Source organism: Somniosus microcephalus, chromosome 29, assembly GCF_052327205.1.
Source record: "Somniosus microcephalus isolate GS21.2 chromosome 29, FLI_Smic_1.0, whole genome shotgun sequence".
Classification (NCBI taxonomy): Eukaryota; Metazoa; Chordata; class Chondrichthyes; order Squaliformes; family Somniosidae; genus Somniosus; species Somniosus microcephalus.
In genome coordinates, this window is record NC_141015.1 from 5,615,352 (window position 1) to 5,638,586 (window position 23,235).

The window sequence follows — 23,235 nt, forward strand, 5'->3', positions numbered from 1 at the left end:
CCCCCCGTCGCGCTCTCTCTTCCCCCCCCGTCGCTCTCTCTCTTCCCCCCCGTCGCTCTCTCTCTTCCCCCCGTCGCTCTCTCTCTTCCCCCCCGTCGCTCTCTCAATTCCCCCCGTCGCTCTCTCTCTTCCCCCCCCGTCGCGCTCTCTCTTCCCCCCATCGCTCTCTCTCTTCCCCCCGTCGCTCTCTCTCTTCCCCCCCATCGCTCTCTCTCTTCCCCCCCAGTCGCTTTCTCTCTTCCCCCCCAGTCGCTCTCTGTCTTCCCCCCAGTCGCTCTCTCTTCCCCCCAGTCGCTCTCTCCGCTTCCCCCCCCCAGTCGTTCTCTCGCTTCCCCCCCCAGTCGTTCTCTCTCTTCCCCCGCAGTCGCTCCCTCTCTCTCTTCCAACAGCATGCCCTCAAAAAAGCCTCTGCACCGCCCCCCCACTCGCTCTCTGTCTCTCTCTTCCCCCCCTCGCTCTCTCTCTTCCAACAACAACATGCCCTAGAAAAAGGTCTCTCTCCTCTTTCTCCCCCGTCTCTCTCTCTTTCTCTCCCATCTCTCTCTCTCTCCCCAGTCTCCCTCTCTCTCTCCCTCAGTCGCTCTGTCTCTCCCCCCTCAGTCTCTCTCTCTCTCCCCCCTCAGTCTCTCTCTCTATCTCCCCAGTCTCTCCCTCTCTCTCTCTCCACATCTCTCTCTCTCTCACCCCTCAGTCGCTCTCTCCCCCTCAGTCGCTCTCACTCTCTATCTCCCCATTCTCTCTCTCTCTCCCCAGTCTCTGTCTCTCACACTCCAATCTCTCTCTCTCACACTCCCAGTCTCTCTCTCTCACACTCCCAATCTCTGTCTCTCACACTCCCAATCTCTCTCTTTCTCACTCCCAATCTCTCTATCTCCCCATTCTCTCTCTCTCCCCAGTCTCTCTCTCTCACACTCCCAATCTCTCTCTCTCTCTCTATCTCCCCATTCTCTCTCTCCCAATCTCTCTCTCTCTCTATCTCCCCATTCTCTCTCCCCATTCTCTCTCTCTCTCTCACTCGCAATCTCTCTCTCTCTCTAGCTCCCCATTCTCTCCTCTCTCTCCCCAGTCTCTCTCTCTCACACTCCCAATCTCTCCCTCTCTCACACTCCCAGTCTCTCTCACTCACACTCCCAATCTCTCTCTCTCACACTCCCAATCTCTCTCTCTCTCACACTCCCAGTCTCTCTCTCTCACACTCCCAAACTCTCTCTCACACACTCCCAATCTCTCTCTCTCTCTCACTCCCAATCTCTCTCTCTGACACTCCCAATCTCTCTCTCTCTCACTCCCAGTCCTCTCTCTCTCACACTCCCAATCTCTCTCTCTCACACTCCCAATCTCTCAGTCTTACACTCCAATCTCTCTCTCTCTCACACTCCCAATCTCTCTCTCTCTCACACTCCCAATCTCTCTCTCTCACACTCCCAATCTCTCTCTGTCTCTCACACTCCCAATCTCTCTCTCTCTCACACTCCCAATCTCTCTCTCTCTCTCACACTCCCAATCTCTCTCTCTCTCACACTCCCAATCTCTCTCTCTCACACTCCCAATCTCTCTCTCTCTCACACTCCCAATCTCTCTCTCTCACACTCCCAATCTCTGTCTCTCTCACACTCCCAATCTCTCTCTCTCACACTTCCCAATCTCTCTCTCTCTCACTCCCAATCTCTCTCTCTCTCACACTCCCAATCTCTCTCTCTCACACACTCCCAATCTCTCTCTCTCTCACACTCCCAATCTCTCTCTCTCACACTCCCAATCTCTCTCTCTCTCTCACACTCCCAATCTCTCTCTCACTCCCAATCTCTCTCTCTCTCACTCCCAATATCTCTCTCTCTCACACTCCCAATCTCTCTCTCTCTCACACTCCCAATCTCTCTCTCTCACACACTCCCAATCTCTCTCTCTCACACTCCCAATCTCTCTCTCACACTTCCAGTCCAATTCCAATTCCAATTTCCAATTAAAATGCTTTATGGCATGAAAGTTTACAGAGAACCATATTGCCAAAGCTTACATAGCAAAAAGGTACAGTTTTCCAACATTCTGTAGGTGTCAATCGATTTGACATTTGTTGGGTACATACAATATTACTTTTAAACAATATTAATTTTAAACAGTCTTTGTACTTCATTTGGTACGTTCAATATTAATTTTAAACAGTCTTAATTTTAAACAGTCCTCAGGTTGTGACATGTTGTTACATATTTTGGCCCCAAGGTATGGTCTGTCTCCTTCTCCTAGGACTAATCTCAATTTTGACAGATCATCCAATTCCTTGAAATCTGGGGTTGTTTGGCTTAGCTTGTTGAATAATATGTTTCTTGATGTGTTGAATTTTTCGCATTTTAGGAGGAAATGCATTTCTGTTTCAACCTCGCCAGCCAGACATTGATCGCATATTCTATTCTCTCTAGGCTGGCAGGATTTCTTGTATCTGCCTTTTTCAATTTCCAGTTGGTGGTCGCTTAGTCTGTACCTGGTGAGGGTCTGTCTCTGTTTTGTGTCTCTGATGGTCGTGAGGTAGTCTGCCAGTTATATTCTCTTTTTAGGGCCCGGTAACATTCTAATCTGCTTTGGCTTTCGGTTATTTTGTTCCAATGTTCCAGGTAGGTTTCTTTGCATTTTTTAATGATTTGGTTCACTCGGATTGGTGTTTGGACGGCTGTGTTGGTCTGGGCTGGTCAGGGTCCGGCTGAGTACTTAGTTTCCGTAGCAGCTGACTCAGGGGACTCTTTTCTGGGTTTAGCTCTTGGGTCTGAAAGGCTTTGAAATGAAGGGTGTCTGGGGAGCTAGATTTGAGGTGATTTAGGAAGTTTAGTGCTCGTTTTGGATGTTTATTATCAGTGGGTATCTGCCTAGTTCGGCTCTGCATGCATTTGTTGGCGTTTTTCTTTGGGTGCGAAGGATGCTTCGGCAGAATTCTGCATGTAGGGCTTCTATTGTATGTTTTTCCCCATTTAGTGTAGCTTTGGTGATTTAGCGGGCCCCATACTTCACTACCGTACAGTGCAATGGGCAGGATTATGCTGTCAAATATTTTGAGCCAGATTTTGATTGGGATTTGGATGTTGTAGAATTTCTTTTTATTGCATATAGGGCTCTTCGGGCTTTTACTTTTAGTGCATTCACTGCTATGCTGAAGCTCCCTGATGCTGTAATAGTTAGACCAAGGTAGGTGTAGCTCATAGTGTGTCCTATAGTGATATCACTGAGGGTAAACTGGTATTTGTTTTCCTGACATCTGGGCCTTTTTTGAAAAATCATGATGTTGGTTTTCTTTAGATTTACTGTTAGAGCCCAATTTTGGCAGTATTTGTCGAGTAGGTCTAGTTGTTGCTGTAATCCTGTTCTGTGGGAGACAGCAGAACCAGGTCGTCCGCATAGAACAGGGATTTCACTTCTCCATCCAGGAGACGGAGACCTGGTGACTCGCTTTGCTCCAGCATGTCTGCTAATTCATTTATGTATATGTTGAACAGGGTCGGGCTCAAATTGCAGCCCTGCCGGACGCCTCTTCTCTGGGTGAAGAAATTGGTGCGTTTGTCTCCAATTTTGACCCCGCATTTGTTTTTCAGATACATTGATTTAATAAGGTCATAGACTTGCCCCCTATTCCACATTGAAGAAGTTATAATAGAGCCCTTCGTGCCATATAGAGTCAAAGGCTTTCTTGAAGTCGATGAAACAGGCGAATATTTTCCCATTTTTTTGGTTTGGTGTATATGTTTTTCAATGAGTCTCTCTCTCTCTCATACACCCAATCTCTCTCTATCACAGTCCCAATCTCTCTCTCTCATACTCCCAATCTCTCTCTCTCACACACTCCCAATCTCTCTCTCTCTCACACTCCCAATCTCTCTCTCTCACACACTCCCAATCTCTCTCTCTCACACACTCCCAATCTCTCTCTCACACTCCCAGTCTCTCTCTCTCACACTCCCAATCTCTCTCTCTCACACTCCCAACCTCTCTCTCACACCATCCAATCTCTCTCTCTCACACTCCCAATCTCTCTCTCACACACCCAATCTCTCTCTCTCACACTCCCAATCTCTCTCTCTCACTCTCCCAATCTCTCTCTCTCACACACTCCAACCTCTCTCTCTCTCACACTCCCAATCTCTCTCTCTCACACACTCCCAATCTCTCTCTCTCTCACACACCCAATCTCTCTCTCACACTCCCAGTCTCTCTCTCTCTCACACTCCCAATCTCTCTCTCTCTCACACACCCAATCTCTCTCTCTCACACTCCCAATCTCTCTCTCTCACACTCCAAATCTCTCTCTCTCACACACTCCCAATCTCTCTCTCTCTCACACTCCCAATCTCTCTCTCTCACACACTCCCAATCTCTCTCTCTCTCTCACTCCCAATCTCTCTCTCACACACTCCCAATCTCTCTCTCTCTCACACTCCCAATCTCTCTCTCTCACACTCCCAATCTCTCTCTCTCTCACACTCCCAATCTCTCTCTCTCACACTCCCAATCCCTCTCTCTCACACACTCCCAATCTCTCTCTCTCTCACACTCCCAGTCTCTCTCTCTCACACTCCCAATCTCTCTCTCTCACACTCCCAATCTCTCTCTCACACACCCAATCTCTCTCTCTCACACTCCCAATCTCTCTCTCACACACCCAATCTCTCTCTCTCACACTCCCAACCTCTCTCTCTCACACTCCCAATGTCTCTCTCTCACACACTCCCAATCTCCCTCTCTCTCACACTCCCAATCGCTCTCTCTCTCACACTCCCAATCTCTCTCTCACACTCCCAGTCTCTCTCTCTCACACACTCCCAATCTCTCTCTCTCTCACACACCCAATCTCTCTCTCTCACACTACCAATCTCTCTCTCTCACACTCCAAATCTCTCTCTCTCACACACTCCCAATCTCTCTCTCTCTCACACTCCCAATCTCTCTCTCTCACACTCCCAATCTCTCTCTCACACTCCCAGTCTCTCTCTCTCACACTCCCAATCTCTCTCTCTCACACTCCCAATCTCTCTCTCTCTCACACATTCCCAATCTCTCTCTCTCACACTCCCAATCTCTCTCTCTCTCACACTCCCAATCTCTCTCTCTCTCTCACACTCCCAATCTCTCTCTCACTCCCAATCTCTCTCTCTCTCACTCCCAATCTCTCACACTCCCAATCTCTCTCTCTCTCACACACCCAATCTCTCTCTCCTTCCCTCTCTCTCTCTCTCTCTCTCTCTCCTTCCCTCTCTCTCTGTCTCTCTCTCCTTCCCTCTCTTTCTCCTTCCCTCTCTCTCCTTCCCTCTCTCTCTCTCTCCTTCCATCTCTCTCTCTCTTTCCTTCCATCTCTCTCTCTCTCCTTCCCCCTCTCTCTCTCTCTCTCTCCTTCCCCCTCTCTCTCTCTCTCTCCTTCCCCCCCTCTCTCTCTCTCCTTCCCCCCTCTCCCTCTCTCCTTCACTCTCTCTCTCTCCTTCCCTCTCTCTCTCTCCTTCCCTCTCTCTCTCCTTCCCTCTCTCTCATTCCCTCTCTCCCTCTCTCCTTCCCTCTCTCTCTTCCCCCCAGTCGCTCCCTCCCTCTCTTCCAACAACAACATGCCCTCGAGAAAGCCTCGGCACCGCCGGGCTCCCCCAGCTAGTATATCTATATATAAAAAGCAGTTCATCTGTCTGTCTGTCTGTCTGTCTGTATGTATGTCCTCTATACACTCAAAAGTTATAGAGCGTACCTACACATATGTTATATCAAAAGAAAGCTTATGATTATGGAAGTGTCAAAGGCATATTTACTTTTTGGTCAGACAAAAATTGTTCAGACAGTATACAAAAAACGTTCAAAAAATTGACAACTCCGCTCATTAGCGTTGAGTGACATGATGGTTGACCAATCGTACAGGGGATAGCGTTGAATGACATGATGGTTGACCAATCCTACAGTTGAGTGACCTGATGGTTGACCAATCGGTGCATCACGGGGGGCATTTCATTGCATGTGTGGGCGGGCCTAATCCTTCTGAGCTGAGGTGAGTGGCCGCCATCTTGATTCCTAACTCTTGATTTATTTCTCCCACTTTCTGTGTGTTTATTTCTCCCACTTTCAACACAAATAAATAGTTTTTTTTAAAAGTTTTTTCTAAGCTCATTATTTTTCCTGGCTTTCACCCTCTTTTTTTGCTCTTGACTCGCTGCCTCCGCCGGGCGCTGCAACCTTGGAGGGTTGCCCCGGCAACCAGGCCCGGGCCTCTCTCACAGCCTGTAGCCGCTCAGGAGGGCGGGGGTGGGGGGAAGAAGGTTTTCCCCGGCATGCGGGCCCGGGCCTCTCTCACAGCCTGTGGCCACTCAGGAGGGCGGAGAGGGGGGGAGGAGGGTTACCCCAGCAACCAGGCCCGGGCCTCTCTCACAGCCTGTAGCTGCTCAGGAAGGCAGGGAAGAAAGTTTTCCCCGGCAACTGGGCCCGGTCCTCTCTCACAGCCTGTAGCCGCTCAGGAGGGAGGGGAGGTGAGGAGGGTTACCCCGGCAATCGAGCCCGGGCGTCTCTCAACGTCAACTGCGCAGCCCGAGAGCCCGACCGAAACCGCGCAGGTTAGCGGTGGCGTCGCTCGCATGGGGGCTCCAGGCCACCAAGGCCTCTCCCTCTCTCCTCCCACCCCCACCCTCTCTCTCCTCCCACCACCCCCTCTCTCTCCTCCCACACAGCTCCCCCCTCTCTCTCCTCCCCCTCACCCCCTCACTCTCCTCCCCCCCTCGATCCTCCCCACCCTCTCTCCTCCCCCTCTCTCCTCCCCCTCCCCCCTCTCCTCTCTCCTCCCCTCCTCTCTCCTCCCCCTCCCCCCTCTCTCCTCCCCCCTCTCCTCCCCCCTCCCCTCCCCCCCTCTACCCCATCCCCATCCCCCCTCCACCCCTCCTCCCCTCACCTCCCCCTCCCCTCCTCCTTCCCCCTTCTTTCTCCCCCCTCCCCCCTCTTTGTCCCCCCTCTCACCCCCTCTCTCTCCTCCCCCCTCTCTCCTCCCCCTCCTCTCTTTCCTCCCCCCCTCTCTCCTCCCCCCCTCTCTCTCCTCTACTTTTTTCATAACAACATGCCCTCAAAAAACCCTCAGCACCGCCGGGCACTCCGGCTAGTAGATTATAAAGCCCCTCAAGGCTGCTCTGACATTCAACCACAACTCTAATATCCCACCCTATCCCTGTATCACTTGATTCCCTTCGTGCCCAAAAATCTATGATCTCAGTCTTGAATACACTCATCGACTGAGCATCCACAGCCCCATGCAGTAGAGAATTCCAAAGTTTCACGATACTCTGAGTGGATACATTTATCATCCACCAGTCCTAATTTTCCGACGCCTTATCATGAGACTATGAACCCTAGTTCTAGACTCTCCTGCCAGGGGAAACAGCCTCGCAGCATCTACCCCTGTCAAGCCCGCTAACAATTTGAAATTTTTCGATGAAATCACCTCTCATTCTTCTATACTCCAGAGAATATCGGCCCATTATACACAATCTCTCCTCATAGGACAGCCCTCTCATCCCAGGAATCAATCTCTTGAACATTTGATGCACCCCCTGTAAAGCATGTATATCCTGCCTTAGATAAGGAGTCCAAAATGTGCAAAGTACGCCAGTTATGGTATAACCAAAGGCCTATATATTTGCAGCAACACATACTTACGCTTTACTGCAACCCCTTTGCAATAAATGCTAACATACGTTATCTTCCTAATTGATTACTTTACCTGCATGACAACATTCTGCGTTTCGTGTAAAAGGACACTCAAATCCCTCTGAATATTGACAGAAGTAAACCCACATTCACATACCAGAGACGGTCAGGGAAAGAGTAAAATCCTCAATCATATTAAAGAAACTGACAGATATATAATACTGTAGTGATTCGTGTGCATCACCACTAAATAATCGAGTTCAACTTCGACGAACTATAAACAAGTTGTTTATTTACAGGAACAGGTTAAATACAACAGGTAAGGTGCCAGGTAAGATGGCTGACTGTAGGAGCACCGTGGTGTAGGTCTTTCCCCAGCGGTGATGCCACGAGGACTAACTAGAAGTTTCCCAGCTCAACTGCAAGCAGGTTCCGAGCTCTACTGTTGTAAGGTTCCGAGTTCTGACGTCATGATGCAGAGTACAGGAGAGAAGCCTGAATAAAGTAACAGACACATACAGTAAGGTAAGTTAAAGGGAATTATGTATCTCAATGTAAGGGTCATCCAGTGGTGCCGCCACATAGGCCCCCCAGAATTTGCTTTAACGAAAGTCCAAGGATGAGATGGTCTGACGAGCTGGTGGTCACGGCGGTCATGCTGTCTCGACTTGGTAGGCGAGCTCTGAAGGTGCTGCTCGTGAGCGGATCCTTATGCGCGTCGTGGCGAATAAAGTGTATCCATCAGGCGAAGGACCGTGGAGACGTGCGAAACAGCAGGCCTTGTCAGAATGACGGGCAGGTCGGGCGGACGCGGGCGATGACTCTGTTGATGTTGGTACAAGTCCTTGATCTGACAAGATCTGCAGGAATGCCAAACGAGCGATCCAAAGGACTTGATAGGTGAGGTGAGTGAACTCGCCGGCAGGTGAGTGAAACCTTCAGGAGGCTGGAACACGCGGAACGGTGTGTGCCATAGTGCTACGATGTTAACACAACAGAGGATGAAGAATTACTGCATTGACCAGTGATCGGTGAGGCCAGCAACTTTCATGTGGCTGATCGCAGCCGCAGGATGCCCGTTGGACCCATCCTCGATGTGTGCAGCTTCAGTAGATGTTTGCGTTTGTTAAAGGGGAAACTGGAGAAAGGGCGGCTACGGTCCAGGTTGTTGTTGCTTTTGGGAGGGGTAAACTCTGCCTGGATGGCGGCAACACTTTTAATTATTGTAGATTTAGGAGAAAACAGCCGTGAGGCCGGCAACGCTTTTCGTTCACGCTGAAACGTGTAGTAAGTAACACAACCAGCAGGCTGACGGGCTGGTGCATTGTCGGCAGGGAACGAGTCTTCGTGTTTCACGAGGGCAGGGTCCTCGTGGTTTGTGAGGAATGGGTCCTCATGGTACGCGAGGGATGGGTCCTCGTGGTTCGCGGGGGTGAGTCCTCGTGGTATCCCCGCAGGGCGCGCTCCGATTTTGTGGGCCCGAACATGCTGTACCCCGCGCTTGGAGAGATGTATACTTGCTGTTGCTTTGGACGTAGAGGCGGACGATCTGTGTGGCGGTAGGAAAGACAAGTACGGGGACCGTAAGCAAGTGCGTGGTAGGCGCCGCATCGATGTTCTCGTCGAACAGGGCTTCTACCTTTATAAAGCATGAGGGAGACTGTGGCTCCCTGGATTGTGGTAGCGACAGCATAACGGCTGATACTTCCATGGCGTGCTTCTTTTGTGAAAATTGGTCGCAAAAAAATTGGGTCCGGTTGAGTTTTGTCCATGTCAAATGGGATCTGCTCCAGACTGCACTTACCTTGCGAATACGTTCGCAAAGACGGGGTCGCCTTTGGAGGATTTGGTGTTAGGCGGTTGCTGTTCCATGGTTGTTCGTCGGTTGTGCATCAGTCGTCTTGTGGGAAGACGAGGTTCAGGCGCGCGTTGCTACCGTGAAAATCGTTCACGGATACGAGTTCACCAATTGTAGTGTTGGAATTGATGAGCTCCCGTATTCACGTCATTGGGTCACCAATGTAGCGATTCATGTTCATCACCACTAAATAATCGAGTTCGAATTCGACGAACTATAAACAAGTTGTTTATTTGCAGGAACAGGTTAAATACAACAGGTAAGGTAGCAGGTAAGATGGCTGACTGTAGGAGCACCATGGTGTAGGTCTTTCCCCAGCGGGGACGCCACAATGACTAACTAGAAGTTTCCCAGCTCAACTGCCAGCAGGTTCTGAGCTCTACTGTTGGAAGGTTCCGAGCTCTGACGTCATGACGTCATGACGTAGAGTACAGGAAAGAAGCCTGAGTATAGTAACAGACACATACAGTAAGGTAAGTTAAAGGGAATTATGTATCACAATGTAAGGGACAACCGGTGGAACCGCCACAATACCACACAATCACACATACCAGAAAACACAGGTACAAAATAAAGCCCATATACACATACCATACTCTGACTGGTACAATGAAAAACCCGCACTCACATCCAAGAGACAATGAGGTAAAGAATAAAACACACACACTCGTGGCAGAAACTTAATAGTACAGTCAAAAACCCACACTCACATCCGAGAGATATAAAAATTAGAAGCAGGAGGAGGCCATACAGCTCCTCGAAACTCACAGATACAGAATAAAGCCACTCTCACACAGCAGAGACTGTCAGGCACAGAATGACCACACACGCTTCCATGCCAGAAACAGACAGGTAAAGATTAAAACCTGGCACTCTGAAGCAGAAAGTGACAGGTATAGATTAAACTCACACACACACACCAAAGACTAACATATACAGAGTAAAAACGGCACACACATCCCAGAGTATGACAGATACAGAGTAAAACCCCCACATACATCCCAGATTATGGCATATACAGAGTAAAACCCCCACACACATCCCAGAGTATAACATTCACAGAGTAAAACCCACACTCACATCCCAGAGACAGACAGATACAGAATAAAGTGCTCACTCATACACCAAAGACTGACATACAAAGTAGGCCCCACATTCACATACCAGAGACTAACAGATACAGAGTAAAACTCACACTCACATCCCAGAAACTAACAGGTACTGATTGAAATCGACACATACAACAAAAACTAAAAAGAACATAATAGAACCCACTGGCACATACAAGAAACCAAAATGTACAGAATAAATCTGATCCTCACGAACCAGACACTGACAGGTACAAAGAAAAACACACACTCTGCTACCAGAAACTGACAGAGACAGAATAATCTCACACTCACTTACCTGTGACTGACTGATACAGAAGAAACCCACACTCACATACCAGAAGCTGACAGGTACATAAAAAAACACAGCTTTGCATAACAGAAAAAGAAGCTAGTGAAAAAGACACTCACATAGCAGAGACTGACAGATAAAGACGAAAACCCACACTCACGAACCAGGAACTTTCAGATTCAGAGTGAACCCTTTCTTCCAGTGTGGAAATTGACAGGTAGAAAGGAAAACCCACACTCATGAATCAGAAACTGACTGGCACTGAATAAAACCAGTACTAGCATACCAGATATCGACGGGTACAGATTATAACCCACACTCACATATCAGAGACTGACTTGTAGAGTAAAATCTAAAATTCACACAGCAGAAACTGACAGGCACAGGGTAAAACCCACACTCACGTACCAGGGACTGACAGGTATAGGTTGATTCAAACACTGACACAAAGTATCGGAGGATGACAGAATCAGAATGAATCCCACGCACACATGCAGAACCAGAAAGTGATAGAGACACAATGAATCCCTCACTGACACCGATTATTAAAGACTGATTGCTACAGAATTATTCTCACTCTCACACACAGTACTAGAGACTGAAAGACACAGAATTAATCTAATTCCAAGACAGACCACAAGAGACTAACATATATAGCATAAATCCCACTCATACATACAGTATCAGAGAATGACACATACATAGAATCATAGAAATTTACAGCACGGAAGGAGGCCATTTTGGCCCATTGTGTCCGCGCTGGCCAACAAAGAGCTATCCAGCCTAATCCCACTTCCCAGCCCTTGGTCCGTAGCCCTGCAGGTTAGAGTATACCAATTGCGCATCCAAGTACTTTTTAAATGTGCTTAGGATTCCTGCCTCTACCACCCTTTCAGGCAGTGAGTTCCAGATCACAATAACCCTCTGGGTGAAGAAATTTCCCCTCAAATCCCGTCTGAACCTTCCCCTAAATACTTTAAATCTGTGCCCCTGGTTTTTGACCCCACTGCTAAGGGAAATTGGTCCTTTCTATCCACTTTATCTATGCACCTCATAATTTTACACACCTCAATAAGGACTCCCCTCAACGTCCTCTGTTCCAAGGAAAACAGACCAAGCCTATCCAGTCTATGCACATAGCTAAGATGCTCTACTCCTGGCAAGATCCTTGTAAATCTCCTCTGTACCCTCTCTAGTGCAATCACATCTTTCCTGTAATGTGGTGACCAGAATTGCACGCAGTACTCTAGCTGAGGCCTAACTAGTGTTTTATACAGTTGAAGCATAACCCCCCTGCTCTTGTGTTCTATGCCACGGCTGATAAAGGCAAACATTTCTTATGCCTTCTTAACCACCTTATATACTTGGCCTGCTACCTTCAGGGATCTGCAGACATGCATTCCAAGGTCTCTTTGTTTATCTGCACTGCTCAGTGTCCTACCATTTAATGTGTATTCCCTTTCCTTTTTACCCCTCCCTAAATGCATTACCTCACACTTCTCCGGATTGAATTCCATTTGCCACTGTTCTGCCCACCTGACCAATTTATTGATGTCTTCCTGCAGTCTACAGCTTCTTTCTTCAGTATCAACCACACAGCCGATTTTAGTATCAACTGCATACTTCTTAATCATACCTCTTATATTCAAGACAAGATCGTTGATATATACCACGAAATGCAAGGGACCTAGTGCTGAGCCCTGCAGTATGACTCCCACACTCACACACATTATCAGGGACTGACATATACGGAATGAATCCCACACTTTCATACAACACCAGAGACTGACAGATACTGAATTAATCTAACTCTCACATAGAGAATCATAGACTGACAAAGAGAAAATGAATCACACACTAACTCAGAGAATCAGAGACAGACAGGCACATAATGAATCCCACACTCATATACAGTACCAGAAAATGATGGGGACAAAATGAATCCCAATCTGATACGGAGTATTAAAGACTGACTGATACAGAATGAATCTCACTCTCAAACATAATACCAGAGACTGACAGACAATGAATGTACCTCACTGTCACATAGAGTATTTGACACTGGGTAATACAGAATCAATCCACACTAACACAGATTATCAGAGACTGACAGGTACAGATAAATCTCACGCTCACATACTGTATCAGAGACGGTCAGATACACAGAAATAATCTCACACTCACTTACACTACCAGATAGTGAGAGACAGAATTAAACTGACACTCACATGCAGTATCAGAGATGACAGATACACAGAATGAATCTCACACTCTGAAACAGTACCAAAAATTGACAGAGACAACATTAATCTAACTCACACATACAGTATAAGAGACTGAAAGGCACAGAATAAATCCTAAACTCACATGCCTTAGCAGGAACTAACAGATATAGAATAAATCTCAGTCTCACATACAGTATTAGACATTGTCGGGGAAAGAGAATTAATCTCACACTGACACAGCATATCAGACGGTGACAGACCCAGGATTAATACACACTCGTACACAGTACCAGTAAATGAGACACAGTTAACCCCACATTAAATACTGATTGGTGCAGAATGAATCTCACAGTAACACAGTGCATCAGAGGGCCTGGCAGATACAGAATGAGTACACAATCACAGGCAGTACAATTAATTTGCAGAGAGGTTCATTCCCACACTCACATACAGTACCAGATACTAGCAGAGATTGAAAGAATCTCAAACTAACATCAAGTACCAGAGACCGATAGATGCAGTACGAATCCTACTTTCATAAACCGAGTGAGTAGCATATTCATGCAGAAACCTTCGCTGAAATACAGTACGAGAGACAGACTGATTCAGAGCTAATTCGACACTAATGTACATTACCAGAGACTAACAGTTACAGAATGAATCTCAGACTCGCACACCGTCCCAGTGACTGACAGATACAGAATGAAACACAGACTCGCATGTCTCAATGACTAAAAGATGCAGAATGAATCTCAGACTCGCACATCCCAGTGACAGACAGATACAGAATTAATATCACACACACGTACACTACCAGAGAATGAAAGATTCCGAATGAATCCCAACACTGACACACGGTACCAGAGTCTGACGGATACAGATGGAATCCCACACTGACACATGTAACAGAGACTGAGATTGAGAATGATTCCAACAGTTACATAAATAAGCAGAGACTGATACAGAACTATTCACACACACACACACAGTACTAGGGACTGGCATTACTGAACCCGCAGACCACCCCGCAAGGCTTGAATATAGAGCACAGGTTGGACATTTAAATTGCAGACCCGTGCAGCAGAAGTGCTTGGGGCCTCTTTAATGGTCTGGGAAATGGAGAATGGGAAGATGATGATTCCTCTGCGTTTGCAATGACCTTTCTGACTGCAGGGGGCGTGCTTGTGACAGAGATTCAATCTGATTGGATACATAAATCAGCCAATCAGAGAAATGCAGAACAATGGAAATAACATCACTCTTCAGCAACCAATCACAACCATTGCCTTCACCCATCCCTCATTAGCATAGGGCGGTGGGGGCAGCCTATTTAAGCGGGGCCCGGAGCGGGATTGTATCATTTTGTGTCTGAAATCGAGTTTGGGAATGGTTGATGAAAAGAAAACAGTTACCAAGAAGGGCGGCAAAAAAACCGTCACTAAACCGGCAGTGAAGGGCGGTAAGAAGCCCAGGAAGTCGAGGAAGGAGAGTTACTCATCTTCATCTACAAAGTGATGAAGCAGGTTCACCCCGACACCGGCATCTCTTCCTAGGCCATGGGCATCATGAACTCGTTTGTGAACGATATTTTCGAGCGCATCGCGGGTGAGGCTTCCCGCCTGGCCCATTACAACAAGCGGCACACCATCAGTTCCCGGGAGATCCAGACCGCCGTGCGCCTGCTGCTGCCCGGGGAGCTGGCCAAGCACGCCGTGTCGGAAGGGACAAAGGTGGTGACCAAATACACCAGCTCCAAGTAAAACTTCACGCTGTCCTGAAAGAACAAACCCAAAACACAACGGCTCTTTTAAGAGCCACCCACAATCTCTCTGAAAGAGTTTCACAAACGCATTCCCATTTAGACACAATTTACTGTAATTATTTCCTGAACAAGTGTGTTTGAGAACATTTGAATTTCCAGCTTTAGATTTAATTTTGTATTCTCATAAGCAGTTTCACTGACCGGATCGACCTTAGCGTCTCTGTTGAATTACCTGTTCAGTAAACTACAAACACCATCCGCGGTCGCTATTTCCCTTTGCACTCAGACGCTATTTCCAGAGCCTGCCGAAGAATTAAAAGCTTGTTTTTGGAATGAGACTCGGATTTGAGAAGGGCCGAATGGCCGTCAATGTGCTGTAATGATTCTGTAATAGATTTGAAGTGCAGAATGCTTCCTTTAATGGATTTTAATGATATTGTCCGCCTATTGATTTTCTGGAAAGCGAGTGGTCAGGGTCTGGCATGAACTGACTGAGAGGGAGGTGGACGCAGACTCAATCGTAGCGTTCAACAGCGAATTGGATAAGTACCTGTAGGGAAAAAATGCAGGGCTACGGAGAAAGTGCGGGGGAGTGGGATTAGCTGAAGTGTTCTTGCATGCAGAGAGCCGGCACGGGCTCGATGGGCCGAATTGCCTTACTGTGATGTAACGATTCTATGATTCTGCAATCGATTTGAAGTGCAGCGTGCCCACTTAATTGATTTTAATTATATATTCCTTTTATTGCTTTTCTAGAAATCCTTGATTATCAGGATTTCTCTGAAAGTGTATTTAGTTTTTGTGAAGATTTTACAGGGGATTGTAACGTCAACGTTGAGAGGTTGCTGGAAGCTCAGAGCCCTTTCTCTCTCGCACTCTGAATCTGTCTTCTTCCTTCCCGCTCTCTCTCCTCTCTCTTTCACCCCCCCTTACTTCCGCCTCACGTACCGTCTGCCTTTCTCAGCCAGATCCGCTCAGGCTGCATAAATAAAGTTGTAAGACAAGAAATTTTCATTCAGCGACCATTTCAGTGAAGAATCAACATGTCTGGGCGAGGTAAACGAGGCAAAGGACTGGGCAAAGGCGGAGCGAAGCGCCACCGTAAAGTGCTCCGTGACAATATCCAGGGCATCACCAAACCAGTCATCCGCCGCCTGGCTCGCCCTGGCGGTGTCAAGCGGATCTCGGGTCTGATCTACGAGGAGACCCGCGGGGTGCTGAAGGTTTTCCTGGAGAATGTGATCAGGGATGCGGTCACCTACACTGAGCACGCCAAGCGCAAGACGGTCACGGCCATGGATGTGGTGTACGCTCTGAAACGGCAGGGCCGCAGTCTATGGATTCGGCGGGTGAACATCTCGACTTTTTCCACCAAACACAACACAAAGGCTCTTTTAAGAGCCACCCACCACCTCACAGAGCAGTGACCTGGCAGCGGAGATAGTTTGTGGATTTACATTGTGATCACTGTGGATCTATATTTTATTCCAAATCAAATCAAATTTAAGTGTGGTGATTTAAATCAGCATATAAGCTCGATGGGTCTAATGCCTTTTACTCATAGAATCGTAGACATTTACGGCACAGAAGGAGGCTATTCGTCTCTGCCGGCCGTAGCCTTGTCGGTGGCGGCACTTCTGTACCTGTCAGTTTCTGGTCTGGGATTTATCTGGGTGTTGATTTTACTCGTTATCTGTCACTTTCTGGGATGTGACAGATGTTGTGTATTTCTTAGGGTTTGGTATGAGTGTCTATTCTAGCTCTCTGTCTCTACGATGTATATTATAGAAAGTTACGGCACAGAAGGAGGCCATTCGGCCCATCGTGTCTGTGTCGGCCGTAAACAATCTATCCAGCCAAATCCCACTTTACAGCTCTTGGTCCGTAGCCTTGCAGTTTACGGCACTTATGGTCATATCCAATTACTTTTTTAAAATGCGAGGAGGGTTTCTGCTTCTCCCACCATTTCAGGCAAAACAGTTCCAGACCCCCACCACCCTGTGGGTGAAAATAAAATCTCAACTGACGGAATGTGTGAACCTGTTCAGGAACTCCCACTCCAGTGTCCGGATCACACACTCGTTTTATCAGTAATTCGGATGATAATTAACAGCGTCTCCATCTGGCCCATTTAATGAACGATAAAAGCGATTTGTAAAACAATCACATTTTTGCTGATTTAAGTGTTATAAGAAAGAAGTCTCAGCATGTGCTAAAATTCAAGCTACGCCTCCCCCTCCCCCACACTTTTGAAACCGACGGGAAGGGCCCCTGCGAGCACCGCTCCCCCAGCTCGGCCAGCGGAGGCCGTTTCCTATGTGCTCGGCTGATAAGAACTACAAACACGGTCCCTGGTCGCTCTTTCCCTTTGATCTTAGACCCGTTCACTTGCAGCGCCTTCCGACGAATTAAAAGCTTGTTTTCGAGATGAGACTCGGATTTCAGTCACCTCAATCTCTGCAAACACATTTTCATTTTTTTCAATGCCATTTGTGGTCAATCCTTGTATTAACCCGAGAATTACTGCATTGCAAAAACCCAGAATGGGGTTTCTTACAGAGACCAGAACGGGGGACAGTTTAAACCCTCTGTCCCTCTTCCCTTCTTACAGCAGGACTCCCAGATCTGGTTTCACTCCCGCAGCAGTGCCTGTGCAAATGATCGATCGTAATCTGTGAATCCTCACTTTTACAAAGATTGAGCTGGAATGTGTCCCGTTACAGAATCAATGCAAATTGATGCCCGCCCGATACAGTTTGAACTTGAACCCGAAATTAATCCTGATTGTAACAGCCTGGAATTTGCAAGGGAGAAATGGAACAAGACAAAGGAAGACAAAAAATGTTCGGAATTATTTGGCTAATGGTGAATTTATTAACTTAATTCGCTCATTTTGGAAAATTTTGGCGGGCGTTTTGAAATTAAAAAATCGTTGGCGGTCTGACTGTTGAGAACAGTTATTTCCACTGACTTTTCATTGGCGGGAAAAAGAGATCGTGATTGGTCACCGGAAAGCACCAATGAAATTCACCACAGAGCGACCAATCACAAGTTCGCTATCTGCATTCCTCCAGAACGTATAAGATTTTCATTCTTTCTCTGAACGTGCTGATTGTGGAAATGTCTGGAAGAGGAAAAACCGGCGGTAAAGCTCGGGCCAAGGCCAAGTCCCGCTCATCCCGGGCCGGACTGCAGTTCCCTGTGGGCCGTGTTCACAGGCTCCTGCGAAAGGGCCACTACGCTGAGCGTGTGGGTGCCGGAGCTCCGGTGTACATGGCTGCTGTGCTCGAGTATCTGACCGCTGAAATCCTGGAGCTGGCCGGCAACGCGGCCCGCGACAACAAGAAGACCCGCATCATCCCCAGACACCTGCAGTTGGCCATCCGCAACGACGAGGAGCTCAACAAGCTGCTGGGAAAGGTGACCATCGCTCAGGGCGGGGTGCTGCCTAATATCCAGGCGGTGCTGCTGCCCAAGAAAACCAGCACTGCCAGCTCCAAGAGCAAGTAAAGTGAACAAGATTCAATCTAATAACCCAAAGGCTCTTTTCAGAGCCACCCACATTATCTTTGAAAGGGCTGGTTACTGTTCTGTTCTATGGGTCGCAATTATCTCAGATCTAAATTAACATGTTAAATTTTAAATTCTACTTTGAAATTCACAGATTTGTCGATTAAGTTATCTATCCACCACTCAGCTGACAATCAAACGCAGCCAGAGTAACATACAATTGGTATCCTGTATGAACGAATATTCCCTCACTCATAAGAAGTACGAGTGAGTGAGTGGTAGTGCATTTCCTATACTCACCTGTAAATCCCACACTGAGACAGTACCAGAGAGTGACAGATAAAGTATCTAGTTTAGCCTCACCAGACAATTTAAAAATGTCACATTGTACCAGACTCAGATACAGTATCTCTCGTTTTTCAACAGCCAATTTGCCACTGACAATGCAGAGTGACAGATGCGTTGTCTATCATATGCACTTTTGTCAATCCCGCACTAACACACTGCAAGAGAGTGACAGATACAGTATCTGTCCCATATTCAGCAGTGAATCTCACCTTGCCACATAGTACCAGAGTGACAGAGGAAGTGTCTATCCCACACTCAATGATCAACCACACTGTTCACACTAAAATCTGGTGAGCGCGTCCATCTGCTTTTAATGGTTTTTTGGAGTTTTCAGATTGACCAATAAACTACTTGGCAATGGTTTTAAGCGGAACATAAACACGGTGCTGAGGTATCTGTCGAAATCAAAAGTAAAACTCCACAATTTACTGACAGAAATATGGAAATCACAACGGCTGCTTTAAGAGCCACCCACAGCCTCTCTGCAGGAGCCGCCTGTTTAATGCACTGACTTCGTCAGTTTATTCATTCCGGCTAAAGTCTTGTAAATCTGGTGAGGAAATTATCAGAAAATTAGTGAAACTGTCTCGGTTGAATTTAATCATTATAAATAAAATCTTTCTTTTTTGAATTTGGTGGAATGTTTCAAACTTAATTTTAAAATTGATCAATTGAGGCCAATAGTTTATTCTGTTAAGGAAATGGGATTCCAATCAAGCGACCAATCCGAAGTAGCCTCAGGTTACAGCGGGCTCCGAGAGTTGGAACTGGAGACATTACAGTCCATCCAATGACTTTACTTAAACCCTTGAATTTCACAATCCCCGACAGTATCTGTGCAGGAAGCAAACTTCAGAAGGAGAATAATCTCACAAGTTGGCCTCTTGTCATAGAAGCTCGGTTTAAACTATTGTGAGGTGGAAAGCTCCGGTTCCCCGTCACACCATCTGTCTGATATATAAAAGCTGAATGGAAACAGAACACTGAGCGCATGGACACCCAGGAAGACTAAAAGAGCATTTCACTGTGAGGGGAGAATACAGGGTCCGGCCCAAAGAGTCACTTGTAACCCCATAATCCTTATAATTCTGAAGCTACTCCTCACCCCAATATATCCCCGCTCCCGGTCCTGGGGCGCTGCTCTCTCTGTGAGGCGGTGTGGGGTTCTAAGAGCCTTTGTTTTGTGCCCTGGATGTTGTCACTAAGAACTTTACGGTGGCGCTTTGCTCCGCCTTTTCCCAGTCCTTTGCCCCCTTTACCTGTTCCAGTTATGACGATTCCTAACCGGAATATAAACTGAATGATAAACTTTCGCCGTCCTGATGTATTTATGAAGCCAGCCCGGATCTGGCTGAGAAAAGCAGAGTGTGAGAGAGGCTGGGAGGAGACAGAATCAGAGTGACAGGCAGAGCAGAGACAGCGTCCTCTGAGCTTCAACTCCGCCTCCAGCTTTCAGGCTTCAGCATTGAAATATTTGCCTGCACCTCCCCCTCTCCCCGCACAGTGTTTAAAGCGACAGGAAGGGCCCATGCGAGCTCCCCTCCCCCAGCTCTGCCAGCGGGGGCCGTTTCCTCTGTGCTCGGCTGATGATCGCTGAACACATCAGGGAGCGGAGATATCACGGGCCCGAGCAAGGGAGCAAACAGCAGCCTCCTCACAGCAGCACATCGCATTGGGACTGTGTCCACAGATGGGCTTTGAGACGGGGCAAGTTCAGCGGAAACCAGGGACTGTTTGAAAGAGGCAGAGTGGGGCGGGAACAATTTCCGGAACATGGAGTGAGTGGGGAAAGGGAGAGGCCATTCTCGGGCTGTGTGTGTGTACAGTGTAAGGTAACATAGAAAGTAAATCACCTCGCACTTTCAAATCATTGCTGCTTTCTCCAGATCAGCAGTGAATGTTCCTGACTCAGTTGCAATCTTACCGTGTCTGTTTTTATTGTTCAGTGAACAAGGAAACAGCCTGACAGTGAGGATGTGCGGAGATTCACAACGTGCATCGATTGCAGGCAGTAGGTGAGAAGTGTGAAAGAACACATTTCAAAAATCGGTTATTTCCTTTGAGTTCTCCAGCACCGTGTTGCTGGTGATCGAAAGATACGTTATGGTTCCCTCAGATACATCAGCATCTGTTAACTATTCAAGCCCTCAACTCGTTTTCAATATACTGGAAAAAATAGATGTGCAGCCCAGCTACCTATGGAATTATTCCAGGAAGCGATTCAACATTGTACACCTTCTCCCGTGGAAGTGGGAGATATAAACCTGGAGTGTGCCAATCGGATGGTCCCATTCATGGTCCAGTGCTGGGTTTGGGTTTTGTCTGGATGCTGATAACTTACTGTAGAACCGTCCTACACCCCTGGTGTGGATAATCTGAGTGCCGCTGTACTGTAGTGAAGTCAGACAATGACACTGTTTGTATCGCGGTTTCCCCTCTCCAGATACTTTACTTTTATATAAACAAACACGTTAATTATTACTTTATTGTTATAGTCTCCCAGCACCTGTCCATATCCTACAACTAATATTGTTCTCTTTGTTATTCCCTGAGCAAAATACTTCAAGGAGCCGGAATAAATGGATCTTTCCTCCACCCGGAACACAAGGAATAGTGCAGGCAGCTCCTTCTCACTCACAGTAAGTACATTATCACTCACAGAGCGCAGAGACACCGAACTGGCCTCAATCCTATTATCACAGGCAACAGAAGCAGTCAGTCCCACAGTAATCCCAATTTCCAGTGTTACATTATGAACTTTAGAGTAACTTGCAACAGTTGAAAAAGATGTTGTTTCAAAGCCCAAACACATTGCACTGATAGGCAGATCCATTTTCACACCCTTACACACACGAACAGATAGACACTGATACAGTGTCAATCCTCGCTGCTGGCTGTACAGGGACAGTCAACCCCAATAACTAACATACAAGAGCAGAGAATCCGAGGTAATGGACTGCAACAAACCTCCTCCTCAGACAGTCACAGATAATCTCAAACTAGCATTGGCCTGCACAAGGTGGAGAAGGAATGGAATCCAACAGTTACACAGAGCAAGAATAGTACAATACAAGAGACTGTCAATTACACAATAATTCTCACACTCACATACATTACCAGTATGAGAGATATAGGGTCAATCCCACACTCACAAACAGTAGCAGAACTGACAGCTACAGAATAAAGCCCACACTCACAAAGCAGAGACAGACAGGTATAAAGAAAAATCCACAATCACACCAGAAACTGAAAGGTACAGACAAAACATTACATCCATATTCTAGAAACTGAGTTAGAGTAAAATCCACACACATCCTAGAGACAGATAGCTATAGAGTAAAACCCACATTCGCATACCAGGTTGACAGCTATAGATAAAATCAACACTCACTTAAATGAGACTGACAGATACAGAGTGAAACTTTCACTCACATACCAGAGAGTGACAGGTACAGGGTGAAACTTGCACTCACATCCCAGAGAGTGACTCATACAGGGTGACAATCACACGCGCAAGCATAGACGGGCAGATACAGACTAAAATCCACACTCCCATACCAGAAACAGGCAGCGACTGATTAAAACCTTACTCATACAATAGTAACTGACAGATGCAGCATAAATCCCCACTCACAGACTTGAAACTGACTTTTACAGAGATCACACCACACTCACATACAATAGACAGAATGGTACTGTAACGGCTTCAGCGGCACTTCCCTCTGCTCGCCGCCTGAGGGCGGGTTTTGAGGCTTCGGTGCACTGCTGCCGTACCTTTGGGCCCCTCTCCGCACCTGTTTCTCGAGTAATTGATCTCATCAGAGTAATTAGGCTAGTTAATAAAGTTGTTCGTTTTTGTCCTTGTCTTGTCCCTCTTTTGGTAGGACCAAAAAATAAACAAATAAACTGCAACTAATAGAACTTTATTTAAACGTTAATAAATCAAATTAGAATTCGGCTATCCAAATTAATTATGCATTCCAGTACCCGCGGCACCCACTGGTCACGGAAGTCCTCGAGCGTGCCGGCGGACACCGCGTGCTCCATCTCCAGGGCCACCCGGGCGCGAACATGGCCACGGAAGAGAGGGAGGCAATCTGGCTGGCCGACCCCCTCGGCCGCCCGCTGCCTGGACCAATTGATGGCTTTCTTAGCCAGGCTCAGGAGCAGATCCACGAGGAGGTGTTCCAACCTGCCCGCTCCCCTCCGCACCGGGTTACCATAGATCAAGAGCGTGGGACTGAAGTGCAACCAAAAATCGAGGAGCAGCCCCTTCAAATAATGGAAGGGGGGCTGCAACCTCTCACACTCCGTGAAAATGTGAAAAACAGACTCCTCCAGGCCGCAGAACAAACAGGCGGCCTGCGAGTCCGTGAACCTACTTAAAAATATATTGCACGGGACTGCTCCGTGCAACACCCTCCAGGCCAAGTCCCCAATAGAACAAGGGAGGACTCCCGCATAGAGAGCCCTCCATTGGGGTCCTC

At 47.4% G+C, this 23,235-nt stretch overlaps 2 protein-coding genes across 2 annotated transcripts in view; one reads left to right on the plus strand and one right to left on the minus strand.

The window, feature by feature from the left end:
* The window catches only part of LOC147098385 (histone H2B-like), a 14,261-nt gene extending 7,675 nt beyond the window's left edge, over positions 1 to 6,586 (minus strand). The window contains exon 1 of the mRNA XM_085969971.1: positions 6,494 to 6,586. Coding sequence (XP_085826097.1) covers positions 6,494 to 6,586 — 93 coding nt within the window. The remainder of the gene's footprint in view (positions 1 to 6,493) is intronic.
* Positions 6,587 to 18,010: 11,424 nt separating this feature from the next.
* Positions 18,011 to 18,400, plus strand: LOC147098386 (histone H2A type 2-C-like). Its single transcript, XM_085970031.1, has one exon. It carries the CDS (start codon positions 18,011 to 18,013, stop codon positions 18,398 to 18,400), a length of 390 nt encoding a protein of 129 aa, XP_085826157.1.
* The last annotated feature ends 4,835 nt before the right edge of the window (positions 18,401 to 23,235 follow it).